Genomic DNA, 20058 nt, shown 5'->3' on the forward strand with positions numbered 1-20058 from the left:
TTTCAACTCACGAAGTAACCCGTGTTAAGACCGGGTTGGAATTATCACCGGTTCAGCGAAATATCGCACGTTACTATTTCTCATCTTACAGCTCTGAAGAGTCACGGGTTAAATCCCATGTGACTAAACATGTGTCAGCTGGTTTCTCTTTCTTTACCCATTTCAAGAACGTGATAAAAAAATTAAACGTAGAGGGGCGTGGCTTACAACCGACTAAGATGGCCGCTTAGTCTTTGGGCTCCGAGGTTGATCTAGCCCTTCGCATCAATCCGCTCTCTTATCCGCCACCTACAGTGCTCCAACGGCTGGAGCTAACGTCCAAACTCAAGCGGCGTTGACCGGTGACACTCCGGTAAAAATCCATGACCGCCTGCGGCTGGAATCGCCATCTGAAGAGGAGCGGCCTACATGCGGCGGCCGGACCAGGGACTGTGGTAGTGCTGGCGCCCGGCTTGGAGACTGCTGCGGCGTGGTGAAGAGCGTGGCTGTCATCCGCGAATAACCCCTTGAAGCGGAACCCGCCCAGACTTATTACGTCTGCAGAGGACTCATTACCTCCTATCCCTCACTGTGAGCTCTCCGATCGGCAAAGCTCCAATTGCCTGGGGTCGCCTGATTCACATTCCCCGCTGGAGCCGAACCGCTTCGGGGACCGGACCGAGGCAACCGGGCACGCAGCCGAGGGGCGCCGGTGAGTGCCGCAATTTGCATTACCGCTGCCACCAACAGCCTTACATTGCCTTGTACCCCCACAGCACTGGAAATATCACTGGGGGGGGGTGTGTGTGGGGGGCTGTGATCAAACTACGTCCTCTGTTTTTGACCGAGGATCAGACCCGGTGGAGTGGCGCCCTCCCCCACCTCTGGCGCCGAAGTCCTGACGAGTGCTGGGTTGCTGAACTTGGCCTACTAGGGGGCAGATAACGATTGGGAGCTTGATAGTGAACGCCATACCTGCACCGACGAGGGACAGATCCTGCTGCCACACTGCGTCCTGCTGAGCGAAATCCTCAAGCAGAGCCGCACCTGCTCCTGCGCCTGCTTACAGGGACAGGGATAAGACAGAGCTGCCATTCTTCTGTTGCACAGGCGGTTGGCTTTGCGGGGCGCTGCGTGCTCCTTCATTCTCCCCCGGCCCTCTGACCACTTTGGAAACAGCCCTCCCGCACCTTGCACCGTGTAAAGACCTAAGCCCCAGATATCACACTGATCCGTCGAGCCATGGCGGGCAGGGGTCCCAAAAACCAGACCACACAGCAAAAACTGAACAGACACGCCTATGGCAGACACTCTCCTACAGCACCGGAGGGGCGCTCCTCACAACATAACGCGCCAGATGGTGACGGAACCCCAAAAGTCACACTCGAGGACATCATGCAAGCCCTTTCCGGCGTCCAGACCATTGTGGGCACAATATCCACTGAGGTCTCCTTGCTGCGTGGGGACCTCCACAAAATGATGGATAGGGTGCGGGAGGTGGAGGTGGTTGCCAAATCTTTGGTTGTGGATACTTCAGAGCTGCAGGTGGCGGTCGCACACCTTGAAAAAGAGAACAAAGTACTCACTGACAAGCTTGATGATCAGGAGGGGCGTGCTAGACGGAACAACGTTAGAATTATTGGTATTTCAGAAACTGAAGGCGCCCAGGCGATGGATTTATATGTTGAAGAGCTGATAAAATCTAAACTGCAACCTAAGGGACTCTCATTTCTTCTCGGTGGAGCGTGCCCACAGGGTGCCAGGAGGACGGCCGAAGCCTGGGGCGCCCCCTCGACCAGTATTGGCCAGACTTTTCAACTCCAGAGATAGAGACGCAATTTTACAAGCGGCGCGCATTTCGCCACCGATACGCTATTTGAACTCTATTGTTAACTTCTTCCCCGATTACACTGCAGCGGTTTCGAGACGCAGGCGAAGTTTCTTTGACGTCAAGAAACTGCTTCGAGAAAAGGAACTACCGTACTCTATGCTCTTCCCTGCAAAACTTAGAGTGGTGGCTGGAAACCGAACCTGGTTCTTTGATATGCCGGAGTCGGCTCACGACTGGTTGGAAGGATGGCGTCCGGTGGGCCGCGCTGAGCGGGAAGGTGGCCCTCGCCGCCGCAGTAAAGAGGAAGACGATCCGGAGAAGCAGGGTTCCAGGAGCCGCGGATCAAGCCAGGTGGCACCGCCAGAGGAGGAATAGACCGAGCAGAAGTACCGACGTTCCCCGTCGCACAGTGCGGCTATACGGACTCTCGGGACTGAGCTGTTGTTTGAGACTTTGGACTGAGGCAAGCCTTGGAGTCTGAGAAGGGCTGGAGCCTTTAGGAACTCATTACCCCCGATAAGCAAGTATTGCACTCTTGGGTGGGTCGAAGCACTCTGCTGAGTTGGGGTGGCGGGCAGTTACAGGCTTGCTAGGCAGGGAGGCAGGGAGGGGGTGGGAGTTGGGGTAAGGGAGTACATGTTTTGTTTAATTCTTTTGAGTTGATTCTATGCAATGTTCTTTGGGCGACACTCTCCTTTCATCGTGGATCTAGGTGTAGCAAATGTGGCTTCAAATATTTGACAAATTTTATTATGTCTGATGGCTGAACATGTTTCACAGGAGTATAAGACTCCCCAAACAGCCTTCACGATTTTGTCTTGGAATGTCCGAGGGTTAGGAGATAAAGTGAAGAGAGGCTTGGTGCTACAGCATTTAAAGCGTTGTGGTCCCGCGGTGGCTCTACTACAAGAAACGCACCTAATGGGCTCGACTGTTAAGGCTATGGATAGATGGGGATACCAAATGGTTGCACATGCAGAGTTTTCCTCAGGCTCTAGAGGTACGGGGATACTTATCAGGAAGAATTTCCCATTGGGGATACAAAAGAAGCGAGTTGACGACCAAGGTCGCTTCGCAGCACTGACATGTCAATGGGAAGGACGATTATTTAATTTGGTCTCTGTTTATATCCCACCGGCCCTTCACGCACAAGCCCACTCTGCTCTCACAGCATTCTTACTAACACTACCTGCTGCAACACTATTATTATTATTATGATGTTTCTTATATAGCGCCTGAATCGACCCCCGAAGGGGTATCTCCGCGCTTGCCTTGGGAACCCGTCCTGGCTTTTCCCTGTGAGATAGCCCCTACAGGGCATCCCCAAGGTGAAAGCCAGGCATCCCGCCGCAGGGGGGCCGTTGTGGAGATTAAGCAAGCTTAATGCCCAGAGTTGCAGAGTGTGAACCCATGATTAGGTCAGGCACCGAAGCGAGAATTATCGAGTCCATGGACATTTGAGCTCAAGACCCTGCCGCGTCAGGAATTGAACCCTGGTCCCGGGTCTGACCTCTGCTTCAGGGTCTGCCTGCTCTAACCAGTGAGCCACACTTCTCCACACTACTACTCATAGGAGGCGACTTTAATGATATAATGGACAGCACACTAGACAGATCTACTACCAGATCAGGGGTACAGAGTGGGCGACGTCTTCTTGGTCTCACAGATGCTATGGGACTCGCAGATAGTTGGAGGTACAAACACCCTCACGAGAAGCAGTACACTTTCTATTCCGGGGTCCACAACTGTCTCACGCGCATTGATTATTTCCTAATATCGGCGGATGGCCTGCCAGGAATAGAGGAGGTAGTTATTCCCCCTAGGGGCATATCGGACCATTCTCCGTTGCTGCTAAAATACACACATCACCAGACTTCTAGAAAGCGTATGTTCCCGATTCATGCCGGTTTCTTGCATGTAAGCCCCATTATGAAACACCTCACAGTCACTACCAGACACTTCTTTCAAGAGAATGCTGGCTCGGTAGACTCCCCTAGCACACTCTGGGAGGCCTATAAAGTGGTCCTGCGTGGGCAAGCAATAGCCTCAATTACAGGTCACAAACGGGCGCAGCGGGCAGAGCTTGATAATCTTGAGGAGGAACTAACCACTCCAATATCGGAACAGGCGGCGCACCCGTCCCTTGAAGCCGCCCTTGAGGTCCAGATTAAGCAAACAGCGTATGTGACATATCAAAAGGAAAATACGATAGCTAACCTCCAAGCAACTAGGCATAGGATATACGAACTGGGAGACAAAGCAGGGAAGATGCTAGCCTGGCTGGATAAGAAAGAAAGAGCGAACAGGATCATAGCACAGCTGCTCTCCCCCACAGGCTCCATGATCTCTAAACCGGATGATATAGTGGACATCCTGGCCGATCATTACGAGCGACTGTATGCTCCCCGGGCGTCCTACACGTCCCTCAACTCTCTCCTGAGGCAGCACTCCTATTAGAGGCGGACATCACCATAGAAGAATTACAGACTGCAACCTATTCCCTTGCGTCTGGTAAGGCGCTGGGTCCTAATGGACTCCCAGTAGAGCTGTATAAAAGGACAGCGCAGACATCTGCTCCCTTCCTGCTAGAGATGTTTCTTGATAGTCTCGAAGCAGGAGAGTTACAGAGAGACCAGCGCCTTGCCACTATAGTCGCGATACATAAACCTGGCAGACCAGAAACGGACTGCGCGTCCTATCGCCCAATCTCCCTGATAAACGCAGAACCCAAGACCCTAGCCAAGCTACTGGCGCTGCGGCTGACCCCCCACCTCTCCTCTTTAGTACATCCGGATCAGTCTGGATTCATGCCGCACCGTAGCACGGCACTTAATCTACCCAGGCTTTATTCGGTCTTGGCACGCACACCATATATTCAGGAGCCTACAGTCATTCTCTCCTTAGACGCCACTATGGCGTTCGATACCGTGGAATGGCCTTACTTGTTTGCAGTGCTCCGCCATATGGGCTTTGGTCCGAAATTCTGCGCCTGGATTCGCCTCCTTTATAACAAACCCTTGGCACACGTTGCGGCCAATGGACATATCTCTCTAGACTTCCCACTTGGTCGAGGTACGAGACAGGGATGTCCGCTGTCCCCGCTGCTTTTCGCGCTGATTCTGGAACCACTTGCTATCTGGATCAGATGGGAACCCTCTATCAAAGGACTTTCTTGGACCAATACGTGGGAGGACCGCATATCTCTATACGCAGATGACATCTTGCTATACATCTCCTCCCCCATGAAATCCATTCTAGAATTGCTGAACGTTTGTGAGAAGTTTGGTAGAGTGTCTGGGTACAAAATAAATTGGTCCAAGTCCATTCTCCATGTCTTGACCGGCCCTCCTCCTGTTCTACCCGCGAGTTGTCCCCTGCGAACTACTGGGACAGCATTCAAATACCTGGGTATCTATATTACATCAGATCCAAACGAATTCTATACTTTAAATCTTAGTCCCCACCTAGAGTGGTTTAAGCGAGACGTTAAGGTATGGCGAACTCTCCCTCTTACACTCTTGGGTAAGGCGGCATTATATAAAATGATGGCGCTCCCGCACTTTTTATATGTCCTTGAGAATACGCCATTTTTGGTTCCTGACTCTTACTTCAGAACTATCGCTACAACTGTTTCCAATCTCCTGTGGGATGGGAGGCCACCACCTATTGCGTAAGCTAAGTTAACAAAGAGTTGGTATGATGGGGGAATAACACTTCCAAATGTTGAGTTATACTACTGGGCGGCCCATCTTAAACAGATAAATTACTGGTTGCATGCCCCGCAGACCGAACCGGCATATCTAGCTGACAGACAGTGCTTGGAGAGCAGAGGGCTGCTGGGAAATCTGTATGGCCGCCGCATGCCCTCAGACTTACTCGGGCCCATGCTACATTCTGTACATCTTTGGTATAAAGCAAATAGGTGTCTTAAATGCTACGGGCGATCACACAAATGACACCGCTGTGGGACTCCTACAGGTTAGGCTTCCTTTGTAACAGTACAGGGTTCCGGGAATGGGATAATATAGGCATCTCAGTGATGGGGTGACCTCTGGAAGGGGGGTAAGGTGGTAGATTTCTCCCACCTTCAAACACATTACGAAATGACGCAGAAGGAGAAGTTCAGGTACCTCCAAATCAGACATGCACTACAGTCGGTCATACCGGCAGGTACTGACCTACAGAACACCTCTCCTCTAGAAGATAGGCTTCTGACAGAATATATGCCAGATAGGGCCACTTCTTTGACCTACCGTAAATTGATCAACAATCTTCCTGACTTGACATCCACACTAAGACAGAACTGGTCCAGAGACGTGGGCGACTTTGATGAGTCTGAATGGCAAGAGGCCCTTGCGTCCCCCCGGGAAACAGCAATACCCTCCAGGTTCAAGCTGGTTCAACTTAAAATATTACATCGTACATATTACACTAAAACAACGTTATTCAGAATAGGGTCAGCCCCCCATAAATATTGCTGACGACACTGTGGAGACGAGGGGACATTCTATCATACCATTTGGGACTGTAAACACATAGCGACATATTGGACGGCAGTCATGCGTACACTTTCCCAAACTATAGCTGTTTCTCTGGTGCCAGAACCCCGTCGTTGTTTGTTGAACGTATGGGAGCCAAACGACTTAAATCACCGCCAACAGGGTAATGTTAGGCATGATGGTGGCAAAACTTAACATTGCCTTATTGTGGGGCTCAGAAAAGTTACCTACCCTCCGTAAGTGGTGCAAGGATATGGATGAAATTATGGTGGCAGAAAAGTCGGTGTTTATACATCGGGGGTGCCCCAAGAAGTGGGAGAAAATTTGGGGGGCTTGGAATAAGTTTTGTGGTAATATTTGTGAGCCTCCGAACCTTGTAGACGACGAAAGTGCCTCAGAATGACACAGATTGGACATGTAAAGATTAATAATACTGATTTGTCAATGCGTATAGTCCTTATATGTAAATTAATTTATGAAAAGGGTTGCTTTGCTCTCATGATCCACACAATACATATTATTTTGATTGTATGTACCATCGCCCTATTTGTTCTGTTTAATAAAAATAAACTAAAAATTAAACGTAAAGAACTTTCTGGTGTCGACCCTCACAATTTTTTCACAGGAAGTACCATAACTGTGGGTTGTAACTCTAAACCCAATACTCTAAACGTGTGCCCGGGACTTGGTTCGACACTTTAGATAATGACCGTCCATGCAGTACTGTAAGAGTAGAAATGCAGCCAAAGCAGCACGATTTACAAATAATTTTTCCAAGGCGTTCTATCGTGAGGCCTTTCTTTACCATGTATAGAGTAAATATCCAGAAGACCTCCCACTTCTTTCTGTAAGCATTGTTATCTTTATTCTTAAGAATAATAATTTTCTCAAGAATAGTCCATTTAAATTCATTCTCCGTATGTCCAAGTTCTGTACTGTGATCTACCATGGGGGCAAGATTTTTCCTATTACGAATTGCTGACTTGTATTCACGGTTTATAGTTCTGAACTCACTACGTGATTCCCCGAAGTATCATAGACTGCATTTACAAATAACATATACAGTGTTTCTTGGTCTACAGTTCATCATGCAATTGAAATCCACCGTAGTATCTCGATATATGATGTCATTAGATACAATGAACTATTTTCCAGTTCCGCTACTGGTTGACTCTGTTGGGAATGCTCTTTTGCACTAGGGTGCCACTGAACGGGGATAATGTACAATATTTTTCTGTAACATTTTAGCTAGCTGTCCAACTTACGTGGCGTTGCCACCCCTCACAATGAATACCTTGGGTTTGTACTTGTTCTTACTGAGGTACCCTTCTAGGGGTTCTTTATTTAAATGTAAAGTCAATTGGCCCTTCAAATTCTCCTTTTGGTTATTGATCTGCGTCGCTTGGGGCGTAGTGAGGTTAGGGGGGGTGGGTGGGGGTAACTTCGTTTTAGATCTCGCCTTTTCCATTCCGAAGGAATGGGAAATGGAGAGAATTCAAGTGCTCAAAATACTCGTGAAACCAAGGGCTTTTTGGTGCGGTTTTCTTTGAGTTCACGTGAATCACGTGACCAAACGAGCACGCGCATCAGCCTCCCTCCCTCCCTCCTAATTGCATTTTGTTCACTGCCGCCACCACATCAAAGGGCTTCTCCCAGCGTGTGCTCTGCGGCTTCTCCTCCCCTAATTATTCATGGCTGGCCGGTGGCCGGCCGTACTTTCAGTTTCCCGGCCGCTCTTGTTGTATATGTAGTTTTCTTTCAATCATTGCCATTTTTCCATTTTATCTCCCCTATTTTGTTAATAATGTCTCGTATTCACCCCTTTTCTCTCGCGGTATAATTGTTCTTATCCAGCGCGCTTCCATCTTTAGTTCTACGTTCTATTTCTTTTTATCTCCCATTGTTTGTGCGCTTTGTACGTTTTTTTTGCTTCAAGTTTCTGTTTCTCTTTTTTTTGGTTCCCCTTTTCTAACTTAGACCGTTTCTGCCATGCGTACCTGAACCCTGATGGAAAACATCTGTGAAATACTGCACACTCCTAATTCATGGTCCAGACTCGCACACTCTTGCTTTCAATGTATTTATTACTCTGGAAGAAGCCGCAGTAACCACGCGTGCAACATTTGTAGAATTCAGGCGGGCATGTAGCTCCTTAGTGCCGGTTTGTTTTTCCAGGCGCCATATTTTCCCAACCCATGGTGTCACTAAGCTGTGTCGCAGGACGAGGTAGAGAGAGAGATGCAACACGCTGCAGACGTGCCACTTTATTGACTATAATTTTAAACATCTTTGCCAGTGTGACTTAAGCCGTTTATGGAGCTCAATGACGAGGGACGCATACATTCATATTACACCTACACAATGTACATTTGTCATTGCATGCTTCTGGACTGTGAGCCTCTGGCGGGATTTTAAGCCGACATACAGCAGTCGGTGTTCATTTTAACTGTAAGGGTTCATAGAGCGCGTGGGTGCAAAAGGCAGCGCCCTAGAGGCAGCTCTATAAGTTTTACATCGAAGGCTTTTTGTTTTATCCCCAAGGACTAGCACCGAAAGAGCTATGGCTTTTAGGCGACTAATAGTTGATCCCAACGGGTAACTCATTTTATATTGTAACATGGATAGCAGGAGCTGTCCGTGATGATTCGATATATATCGTGACTTTTCGGTCCAGCAGCCCTCCTCATGAAATCCAATGACCGCTCACGCAGGCCTGTGACATTTCAGGCTAGCCGCATCTGTCTTTGATGCTGTCGCGATAAAAATCCTGCGATAGACTCCTCCCCGGCCTCTGCTCGCGGCCTTGGCCCCGCCCAGCATGAATTAAAAAAGTGTCTTTTACAATACCAATCGCTCAAACTTTCCTAATGCGAAAAGTTAAAAGTATGGGCATTGTAAATCACAAAAGATAAAAATAAAATGTCATTTAGAAAACCAATAGCTCAAACTTTCCTACTGCGAGACCTATTGGCAACGCCAGTGCTGGTTGTTTAAATGTTTCTGGTTGTTTACAGCAATGGTCACTGTCACAGTTTTTCGTTATTAACTGTTAAGCAATTATGCCATGGTTGACACCTGATGGCCCAGTTAGGTAATGTTGAAGGTTCATCTGGCCTGTCCTTAATGTCTTAGAAGGTCAGAGGTCTAAACGACAATCACAAGCGGAGGAGGGTTGTTCATTATCTACTGAGACACAATGAGGATAGTGCATATTTGCAGGAAACGCATTTACCAAAATCAGAGTAGGCCCGCTTTACTGCCTGCTGGGGAGCACACAGGTATTTCTCCAACTACAGCAATTACGCCAGAGGCACATCCATCCTTATTCACAAGAGGATTCCTTTCAGCCTCCGTTCAGTGGTAGGGGATAGTGAGGGCAGGTACATCATTGTCACAGGAACACTTATGGGTAACCACACGGCACTGGTGTGTGTTTATGGCCCGAAAACTGACTCCCCCGACTTTTCATTACAAGCCCAATTAGTAAGGTTAGAACCAAGCTTTCTCTTGATAAGGGGGGATTTCAATTGACTCCTTAACCCAAGACTGGACAGCACTGCCGCTTCTCCCGACGCCAAGCCACGAGCGCGCAGCATGCTGCTAGAGTTATGTGAACACCTATCCCTGCTAGCCATCTGGCGCCAACGTAACACTGCCTACACGGAGTACACCCATTATTCTGGCCAACACAACACTTGGACCAAAATCGACTTTTGGCTGGTTTCCCCAGGCATTACCGGCTGCTTCCGGTCACTGGTGACGCTGCCAAGAACGTATTCTGATTGCGCCACGATACAACTCGATCTAAAGGTCCCACGCTCGGAGGGGTTTGAGAGAACATGGCACTTTCCGAGCCGCGCCCTGCATGATGACCTTTTTAATGCTGAGGTGCGCAAAGCCATTGACGACTACTTATCAATTAATATAGGTTCCGTAGACACATGGGCGGTCTTGTGGGAGGGCTTCAAGGCATACAACCGGGGAGTCTGCATAGCGAAACACCCCAGAGATCTTAAAGATCTTCGAAACACAGTGGCACGTATAGAGCGCAAACTTGCTGACCTAGATGACACAGTACCCCACTCCACAGTCCCGGACAGGGAGGAAAGACGGTTGGCTCTCCTGGTTGAATTCTGGGAGGCAGCGGACCGCGAGATATTATATTTGGGCAAATATCAGGGGGCTCGGCGCTATGGCACGGGAGAATGGCCCAGTCGGTGTTGGCGCAGATGCTCAGACCCCCATATAGCAGAGCTTACATTACTGAACTTCACACCTCCCCAAATCAGACACTTACCTCCACCACTGAAATTCGTGATGAATTCTTGGCCTATTTTAAGGCCTTATACACTACCAAAGTAGGTAACAATCCCTCGGCCCAGGAGGCCTACTTGTCCGAGATTGCACTGGTATATCTAGAAAAAGGAATGCAGGATTTTTTAGCAGAACCCATATCAGAGGTGGATGCATTTGATGCCATTGATTCCCTACATGGCTCCTTTGCCCCTGGCTTGGACGGGTTCATGGGGGAATTCTATAAGGCATACAAGGACGTACTGGCACTGCAGCTGATAAGAGGTTTATGCCGAAGCACTTGAAAGACAAATATTGCCCCCAACGCTACGAGAGGTGGCCAATATTCTTCATCCCAAACCAGGCAAAGACCTGTCCCATTGCAGCTCATACAGACCCCTCTCACTTTTAAACTTAGATTATAAAATATTGGTTAAGGTTATCGCTAACCGCTTCTCCCAGTTGATGAAGTTCATCATTTCCCCGGCCCAATCGAGTTTCGCCCCACACCGCTCCACCTCATTAAATCTAAGAACGTTATTCTCTGTACTTCATAGAATTGATACGAAAGTTCCTGCTGCCGCTTTTCTTTTAGATGCGGAGAAAACTTTCAATTCGCTGGAATGGCCCTTTTTCATCTCGGTGATGTGCCGTATGGGCATGCCCAGGGGATTCATAGCCACCACTACTTTATTATATAGCAGGCCAACTGCGAGACTCTACTTGAATAGCAATCTATCCCAACCCTTCTCCCTCTCCCGCGGTACTCGGCAGGGTTGCCAGCTATCCCCCCTTTTGTGTATCCTGGCCATGGACCCTTTAATTCACCATTTCCAGGAGAGACATTTAAATAGGGGCCTGAAGTTTAATACTGGTCCTTTGCTAGTTTCGCTCTATGCGGATGATACTATCCCCTATGTTAGAGAACCTCAGGAAAATGTAGAACCGCTCATTAGAGAAATACTTAGGTTCGACGGCTTCTCGGGCTAGGCATGAACTGGTACAAATCAGTGATCTTCCCATTTACTACCAGTGCAGCTCCATGGGACTACGGATTCCCTCTTGAGTGGTGAAAAGACTCGGTTAAGTATTTGGGCATACATATACACCTGGACACTGCCCAGATCATCAGCTTGAATTACAGGAGGTTCAAGGGGAACGATGGCTGCGTTTACCGCTACCTATGGCAGGCAGAGTTGCAATCCTCAAAATGGTAGTGCTACCCAAATTTTTATACCTTTTTAACAATATTCCTATATCCCTTACAAACGTTTTTTTAACATTGTACACGCACCTCATCAAACTGCTATGGGGAGGGAAACGGGCGCTGGTCCGCTGGCAGGTTCTTACCCTCCCATATGATAGAGGGGGATTAGGAGTCCCAGAGCTCCACTTGTACTATTTAGTGGCCCAATGCTGCTACGCATATGCCTGGTTCCATCCGGACGCACAGATCCCATTTCTACGCCCGGAGGCAGACGTCGTATTGCCCGAAAAGCTGGCCACTGTGCTGCCGAAGGGCATCCTCAGAGACCCAAAAGACATATAGACAGTATCCACTACTAGTTGGGCATGGGATAAGATGCGGCGACTTTCCAGCCCCTCCACATTTTACTCATCTGTCCTACCCTTCCCAACCCCACCTGGTTGCCAATTACAGGAGAAAAGCTGGTGCAACGCACCTTAGCCAAATTCGACATCAACAAAGCGGGAGACTTATATCCGGAGGGGCATGTCTTCTCAGTGTCAGAGGACGCCCGTTTCCAATACGTCTCTTTCATGGATAATTTCATACTAGGGCGACTTTGTTCGGCCCTGCGTGCCACACTACCCACTTACCCTGTTGAACCAGACTCTTTTGGGCCATTAACATTGATCATTGAGGGAGAGACTGGTGCATATCTCATGTCTAAACTATACAAATAGTGCGCAGGCATGCTTCCGGTGAGCGATGACAAAGTCCGCAAGGAATGGGAAAATGACCTAAGTCAAGTCATTACAGATGAGCAGTGGGCAAAGTGCTGCGCGGTAACGAGGGAAGTATCTCTAAGCTGCTCCATTTCAAACGGTGGACACAAGAAATGATTGTTATGGGTAAAGCCAATGTTAGTTGTCTATAGCTGATTATTATTTGATATTGTTTTGTTTCACAGGTTCTTTTTGTAGAATGATATGTTGGTAATTGACTAGGTGCCATTGTATATATGTGTCTGTATTAATGAAAACAATGTGTTTAAAAAAAAGTGTGAGAGGGTAATTAAGTGTACCATACTCTAAAATAAAAAATACGACATTAATTCTCCCTAACAATTCTTGTTTATATAGATATGTTAAACGAGGGCCAGAGACGGAAGAAAACAACAGCTGTAGGTTGAAAAGTTGGACAGGAAGAGACATGGGGGCTATGATATTAACCATGCGCTGACTCTGATGCTTAAATATCGATGACGTGTTAAAAGTACAATGCTATATTATGTGATTAAGTTGACTATTGTTATGAAACTTTGTATGACAGTGAACCAACATTTATTTATCGTGGATTTATGAGAAAAATTGGAAAATAAAGTTAAACAAATAAATTAATTAAGGTAGGCACTGATAAATGTACCATGTGATAAATGTCAGTTCTTTTTCGTGACCGAACATAATTAATCACTGTATCCACCTATTCAGAAGAAAGTACAACAAAACCCAAGGTGCAGACAATGTATAGTATATTACCTTTCCCTTTGGTGATTCAATTTGTACATTATTTATTTTCAATTCACAAGCATAACATCTGCTGGGCCCCTGTGTTTGCAACACCTCCTAGGACCATCTAGCCATTTTGCTAGCATTTAGCACCGTATGAACTGTGAATAATTTACACCTCTTGACCGCTTCTTAACTTTCACAAAGAAAATTTCATTAATGGGAAGAGATAACATACATGGCAATTTCCAGAGTTTCATATTTGGTTTCAACGTTATCCTTCTTCAAACTAAGTACATTCATTTGTCATATTTGCTGAACAAGAAGGGCTCACTACATAAGTTGTACAACCTATAATAGAGCTCATCTCAGCTACTTGTGCAAAAGATCTCCGTCGTTCCACCTCAAATTGATGCTATTTGTTTATACACTTACTTAAACTAAGATTTAATTACACAGACGTACTGGCAGACATGGAGATTGCCTTGTTTTCAGGCCATGTGCACTGTTTACTTTCAGACCGTGTGCATTGTTTACATAACAACAATCAATAAAAAAACTATGTTAAATAAGTTCAGTGATCAACCTACGCAAATACTATTTGATGATTGAGGGTGCACAAATAGTCAACATCCAATAAATATCTATTCATGCTTAATAGTTTTCTAAAGTTTAAACACGAGCATTTAATTTACTTCGAAGAACAGATTTTATTTTAACACAATAAAGGTAAGAAGTAATTTAAATTCATTTGTTTACAGAAATGGATTCCAATAGACTAACAAGTGTGAATAACTTAAGTCAACCAAAGTATTTATCTGGGAATAACATTTGCAGCAATATTCAATGTAATTGCTTTTGCGCAAAGCCAACCAGTTGGGAAATGATCGCTGTGAGACCAGGCGCTAAATCGTGACCTCATGCCAATTGCCACAAATGCTTCACAACTTTGACAACGTTGTGGCAGTGCACTTAGCGATCAGCACAACTTAAGCATTTCACAACCGCTGGGTAATTGGGTAACGCTCTGCACATCAACTATTTCTGGAACCTTACACAACTTGAAAAAGCAGAACCATTTCAACTATATTTGTCCAGCCGAAGATGGCTCAATGTTTTCATTTTATGAATGTTACTTCTAAAGCGCGGACATGACTTGAGGTACACATCGCTCACACAAGAAGGAAAAGTCGGACTTACCCCCCTTCCTCAAGTACTCCACGACATTCCAGACCACGTGGGGCACGCCATTGGTGAGGAGGCCCTGCTGCTGCAGCTCTAGGAGATGCACTCCGAATATTTTCCTCTGGGACGTGACGGCGTGCCGGCTCATTGGCTGCGTCACCATCTTCTTCATGTCTTCCCTCAGCTTCACGGCCGTCTTGCTTTGCTTGAAGGAACACAGGAAGAGAGAGCAGTCAGTCGCGCTCACTACGGGCGGCTGCATGCTGCAAAATATAAACGTTTCACATACAAACCACGCGCCTCATGCAGTGCCTTGAGGACTAATGTGAAGTTTAGTGCGCGAGCCCGCTGGCCCCTTGGTCAAAGGCGTGTGCGCTTTTATTTACTGAGGAAAAGGCGAGCGTGCGCAGGAGCGCTCGGGACAGAGTCGGCGTAGCTAGGCGATGGAGTGAGAGAGTGCTTTCACAGCTGGCATAGGAGGACTGTATCCAAGGAATGAGCGCTGCAGCAACCGGAGGGTGTGACACAGCAGACATTGTGCAACCGCACGACAGACAGTCCCGAACCAGGAAGCCTGCGGGAGTTTACAGAACAAGTAGACAGCGGGAGCCCTCTGGGGCCAAATAATGGTGCTGTCGGGTTGTGAAAACTTGAGGCATCTCAGAGGGGTACGACAACGTGAGGGCGTCAGTGTGATGAGCGCGGGGCGTTTTCAGTCAGGAAGTGGGATGCAGCGCTTGAAAGATGGGGACGGACTATGCGTCCTGGTGCAACTGTAAACAATTTTTAAGAATTTTGTTCCAAACAAATGAGCCGGTCTGCGTTTTTTTCCACCAGCAGAAACTCAAAACTTTCTGTACAACGCTCAAATCTGCACCCAACTTTGGGGCAGTGTCCATTTTTTTTAGCACAACTGGGGCTCGCCGAATTATGAGATACAATTGTTAAATTCGAAACAGCTGCAGGCAGAAACCGCCATAGCTAGACAATAGGTTGCTTGTTGTCACCAAGAAGGTTTATTTCGAGTGTAAAACACACATACAAATATCCATACACATCACAAAGACTGGTGGTCTGGACAAGTGGTAAAACAACTGTGCCATAAAAATATATACAATCATAGAATATGGATTTACGTACCTCTGCAAATTAAATGGGTCATTAACGCGCAAAGTAAAATGTATATGAAATATGAATGCAGGGTTTGGTTTAGAATCTAACAAATACGAACGCTGAAGGCAATCTTGTGCAGACATACATTTTATCTGCCTACGCCCAGCACAGGAAGGCATTTGTAAATGCACAACTGAAGCTCCTCTTTTGGCCTCACCTAAAGGCAGCTTTCGTTGTCGAAGATATACTGTGGAGAATACAAAATCTTACAGTGGGCTCTGGGTCAGCCCATTGAATACGCCTGGTTGGTTGACTTTGTCAATCTAATTTCCTTAATTGTTATTGGATGGCTGTCTTTCCTCTTATGTTTGACCCTCCCATGGAGCTTAGATTCTTTACCACCGTTTTGATACCAACCCCTAGCCTCAACACTCACTCCTCCCATCCAGAATCGACGCCCCAGGCATTCACTTTTGATACATCAATAGGAATAATGTTCCTCCGCATCATCACTTGGACAGCATGGTGCATGTGGGTGACCTCACGGAGAGGGAGGCTTTGCCCCACGAAGAACGCCAACCAAACTCCTGCTGTTCTCTAGGCCAAAGGTTCCCAGTCTTTGTGCACCCATCTTTCTGCACCCTTTCCGCAGTGAAGTTGTGGAGATTTTCTGGAGAATGTTTTACACAAGGTTAAAATGAATTGATGCATGTTTCCTAAGAACGTGCAGGTGGACACATTCAGATGTGTAACAATAAATATTAAATTACTGATGTTCACAGCTGCGCAACACTGTCAAAACTACACAATCATACTTCGGGCCTCCACCCGTAGGTTGCTGTGCAATTTATGCAAAGACGTTTAATATTTGTGAGGCAGCCACGGAATGAGAAAGCTGCACAAAGCAAAACAACTTAGTGAAATTACACAAGGAAACTGATCATGTTAAACTCAGATCTTCCATAAATGAAGAAACAAGGTGCAAAATTCTCTTTTTGTAAGCCGATTCACTAACCAGATGAAATCGGAGATGAATGTCAAATGCAAAGTTTTACCAGTCCCTACATGTGCCTGGCTTGAAAATGAAGAACAATAAACGCATCCTTTCTCCCAGAGTCTCCATCTTGAGTGGCTAGGAGGACATCTCTTTAGGCAACAAGGGATGGAAACGAAATTCATGACAAGGTAAACCACTGTGACACACTTAACAAAGAGGTGATACAGAGGTTATCCAATACACTTTTATGGAAATGGTGAAAGATTGGGTAGCAAAGCTATGTAGGCTGCCTGGTAGCAACCAGCGTAGACACGTACAAGGGTGAAGGTTGCACTGTATAGGTTGATCATGTCCTGTTCCATCAAACCAAAGGCACCGAAGGCCATAGTCTTCAAGCCAGATAGTGTAGGAACTTGCAACATATAATCAATTCAATGGAAGTGAAATTGCAATAGTGCATACACTGTATCATTCTGCTCTGGTATCCCTTTCTCCACATTGTCACATAGTCCGTGTTTCAACTAGGCTCCCCTGACAACACCTGTACACATTACCAGTGCAGGTTCTATCATAGTACACATTCCATGATGCATAATGTAACACCATTTACCCAGAAAATGCTTCATATTCAAACGATGCGACTCTGGTAAGAAATCCTTGCTTGTGCTTATCGCGACAGAAAGCTACTGGGTGGCACAAGGACCTGCAGGTCTGGGATGAAAAGATAGCAGTGTTATTTGCCCCAAAAAATAATGCACCTACTAAGCACATGTTAGATAGGAGTAATTTGCACACTGTGCAAAAGGTGATGGCATAAGTGTATGATACAATGCATACAATATTGTGAGGCTGTGTAGTTCCCACACACGCCTAGGAAGCAATAGGATTCATTAAGTGTGTGCCAGAATAGCGAGCACGTCAGTGCAGTTCACGCCACCTCATGCAGTACCATATCCACATAGAAAACATAATTATCCCAGCAAAATTATGTAGCCCTACGTTCACATCTTTGCGGTACACTTCGATATCTGCGCAAGTATAAAAATTGTCACCTCCCCTAAAAAAGAGAAAGCCACCTAACTTCCAAAAAGCACAAGCTGGGAAAATATGTATTTCGGCTCAACGGAACACAAGATGAGAAAGTGGAACAACGAGGTGAATACCTAGCGGACAGAACCTTGCAGGAGAACAATAGCCCAGTGCTCAGAGAGCTTCTTCCGTTGGAATTTCATTGAAGACATAACAAAGATCCATAACTGACGAGGGAAATCACCCTAGACAATATATACAAGTATTACCAGGCTGCCCAGCAGATAATATAAATGGATGTATATTTGCGTCATCTGCACAAGTCGGAATCTAGTATGGATTGACTGGATCTTGGAGCACAGGCTCTGCAGTCTACCCAAACACTCAGACAGCGATCGTGCATCCTCGGCAGGATTACTGGAAACAAGAAGTGGGCTGATGGTGTGGAGAGGTCCAGACTGCTACTGTTATGTGTGTGTAGCGATCCTGTACTTTTCTTGTATTTTTTTATTAAAAAGTTTGTATTTTTCCAAAAATTCCAGTAAGTGTTACAGCACACTCAATCAAATTATACCAAATTATACCAGGACACAAATATTTCCAAGTAATACAGTACACAAAGGGGAGAAATAATAAATCATATACATTTGCATTTTTAAGCAGTAGCTAAAGATGCGTCCCCAGACGCAACACCCGGCATACCTCCAGTGTCCATCGCATTTTTCCAATTAACTATAGGTCGCCATCTCTTCCCCCCCAGTGTTCTAGCTCTTCGTCCCTTTCTGTCGTATATTGCTTTCTCCAAATTATAAGTAGAGAGTAACCTTGCAATCCAGATTTGAAAAGTTGGCGGAGCCCTATCAAGCCACGCCCTTGCTATACAAATTCGGTAAACTGCGGCTGCCATAAACTCTACCCCTTCCAATACCCCCAACATAAATTAATTCATCTGAGAGTTTGACCTCAATTCCCAATGAACCCTCCATAAAATTCTCAATGGCAACCTTTAAAGAATACATTTGTGGGCATTGTGCAAACATATGGACAATGTCTGCATTGCTTGAGTCACATCGCGGACAGGTTGTTCCCGAAACGCCACCCCATTGTGCAATTCTGGCAGGAGTGTGGTAAAGCGAATACAGATTCTTATAATGCTGCGATTGTAATGTCGCTAAACATAAAACAGTACGTCCCAGATCTAGAGACGACTGTAGCCCCTCCGGCTGTGAACCCACTTTCTCTGCCCACTTTGTGGCATATTTTACCCTGTCATCGCATTTAAATGCATAGAGTTCTAAATAAAGCTGCCGAATTGCGCAATGAGTACAGCGCTCTATATAATCCATTATTCGACATTGGCCAAATCCTAGTGGGCCACCCTGTTTATTTGCAAAGTAACTTCTTACCTGCAGGTACTTAAAGAAGCTATTGCCTGTTAACTTAAATTTTGTTTGTAGTTCATGAAACTGTAGGATACCCCCCTGATAATCCATAAGATTTCCAACCTTCCTGATCATCTTGTTATCCCAGTCCCTCATAACCGTGTCCCTAAAAATATCCCCTGGTAGTGAGTGATTCGTGTACAGCCGTGTATAGCTATTATACCTGCCTAAGCCCAATTTCTTTGAGACCGCCTTCCAGATGTTATATGCAGCTCTTAATGTCTTGAACCTTGTATGTTTAAAATAACTAAAATCAATTGTGTTCAAAAAACCGTTCCCAGCCTCGACAACCATCAGTGAAGTATATACATTAGTGAAACCAGGTCTGCCATCTACTTGCTCGATTCCTCCGCCCCCTATCAGCCCCTGAAAATACTGCAAGGCCGCTGCCCAGTAATAAAGCCTGAAGTCTGGGGCCCCCCAACCCCCTTTTTCCCTAGGTACTGTGATATATCGATAAGCTCTCCTAGTCTTCCCCTGCGCCCAGATGAGCCTATTAAGTATTGCTTCTAGTTTATGAAACCATAAGTGGTCAAAAAACAGCGGAATGGCTCTGAAAATATAAAGGAATTTCGGGAATGTAATCATCTTAATCACATTTATGCGGCCCATCAGAGTCAGATGTAAATTGTGAATCCTTTCAGTATTTTCCTTTACTTTTACTAGTAAGGGCCCCATATTTAACTCCACCAGTCTGTCTAAATCAGCGGTAAACTTTATCCCTAGATATACTGCTTCCGCCACCACTCTGGTATCATGATATATTATGAATCTGTTTTGAACAATCTGCGTCTTCCCCTTGTTTATCAAATATCCTGACACTGCCCCAAAGTTTGTTGCCTCCTGCTCAATCTCTACTATAGCGCTCCCCCTGGGTTTGGTGTAATAATAGCTACCTCGTTCGCATACGCGAATATTTTAAGTTACTTTCCATGCAGCTTGACCGGAAAGATGTTATTTTTCCCCTCGAGCCTTCGTAAAATAGGGTCCATGTACAAA

At 46.2% G+C, this 20058-nt stretch overlaps 1 protein-coding gene across 3 annotated transcripts in view; it reads right to left on the reverse strand.

The window, feature by feature from the left end:
• FAM13A (family with sequence similarity 13 member A) overlaps positions 1–20058 on the reverse strand; it is a 906414-nt gene that overhangs the window by 690812 nt on the left and 195544 nt on the right. For 2 of the 3 annotated variants that reach the window (XM_078676110.1, XM_078676109.1), the window contains exon 1: positions 14494–14740. In XM_078676110.1, the coding sequence (XP_078532236.1) occupies positions 14494–14740 (247 nt within the window). Of the gene's footprint in view, positions 1–14493; positions 14741–20058 lie in introns of those variants that run through there. The other variant, XM_078676111.1, reaches the window with a different exon arrangement.

The sequence above is a fragment of the Lissotriton helveticus genome, chromosome 2_1, assembly GCF_964261635.1.
Source record: "Lissotriton helveticus chromosome 2_1, aLisHel1.1, whole genome shotgun sequence".
Classification (NCBI taxonomy): domain Eukaryota; kingdom Metazoa; phylum Chordata; class Amphibia; order Caudata; family Salamandridae; genus Lissotriton; species Lissotriton helveticus.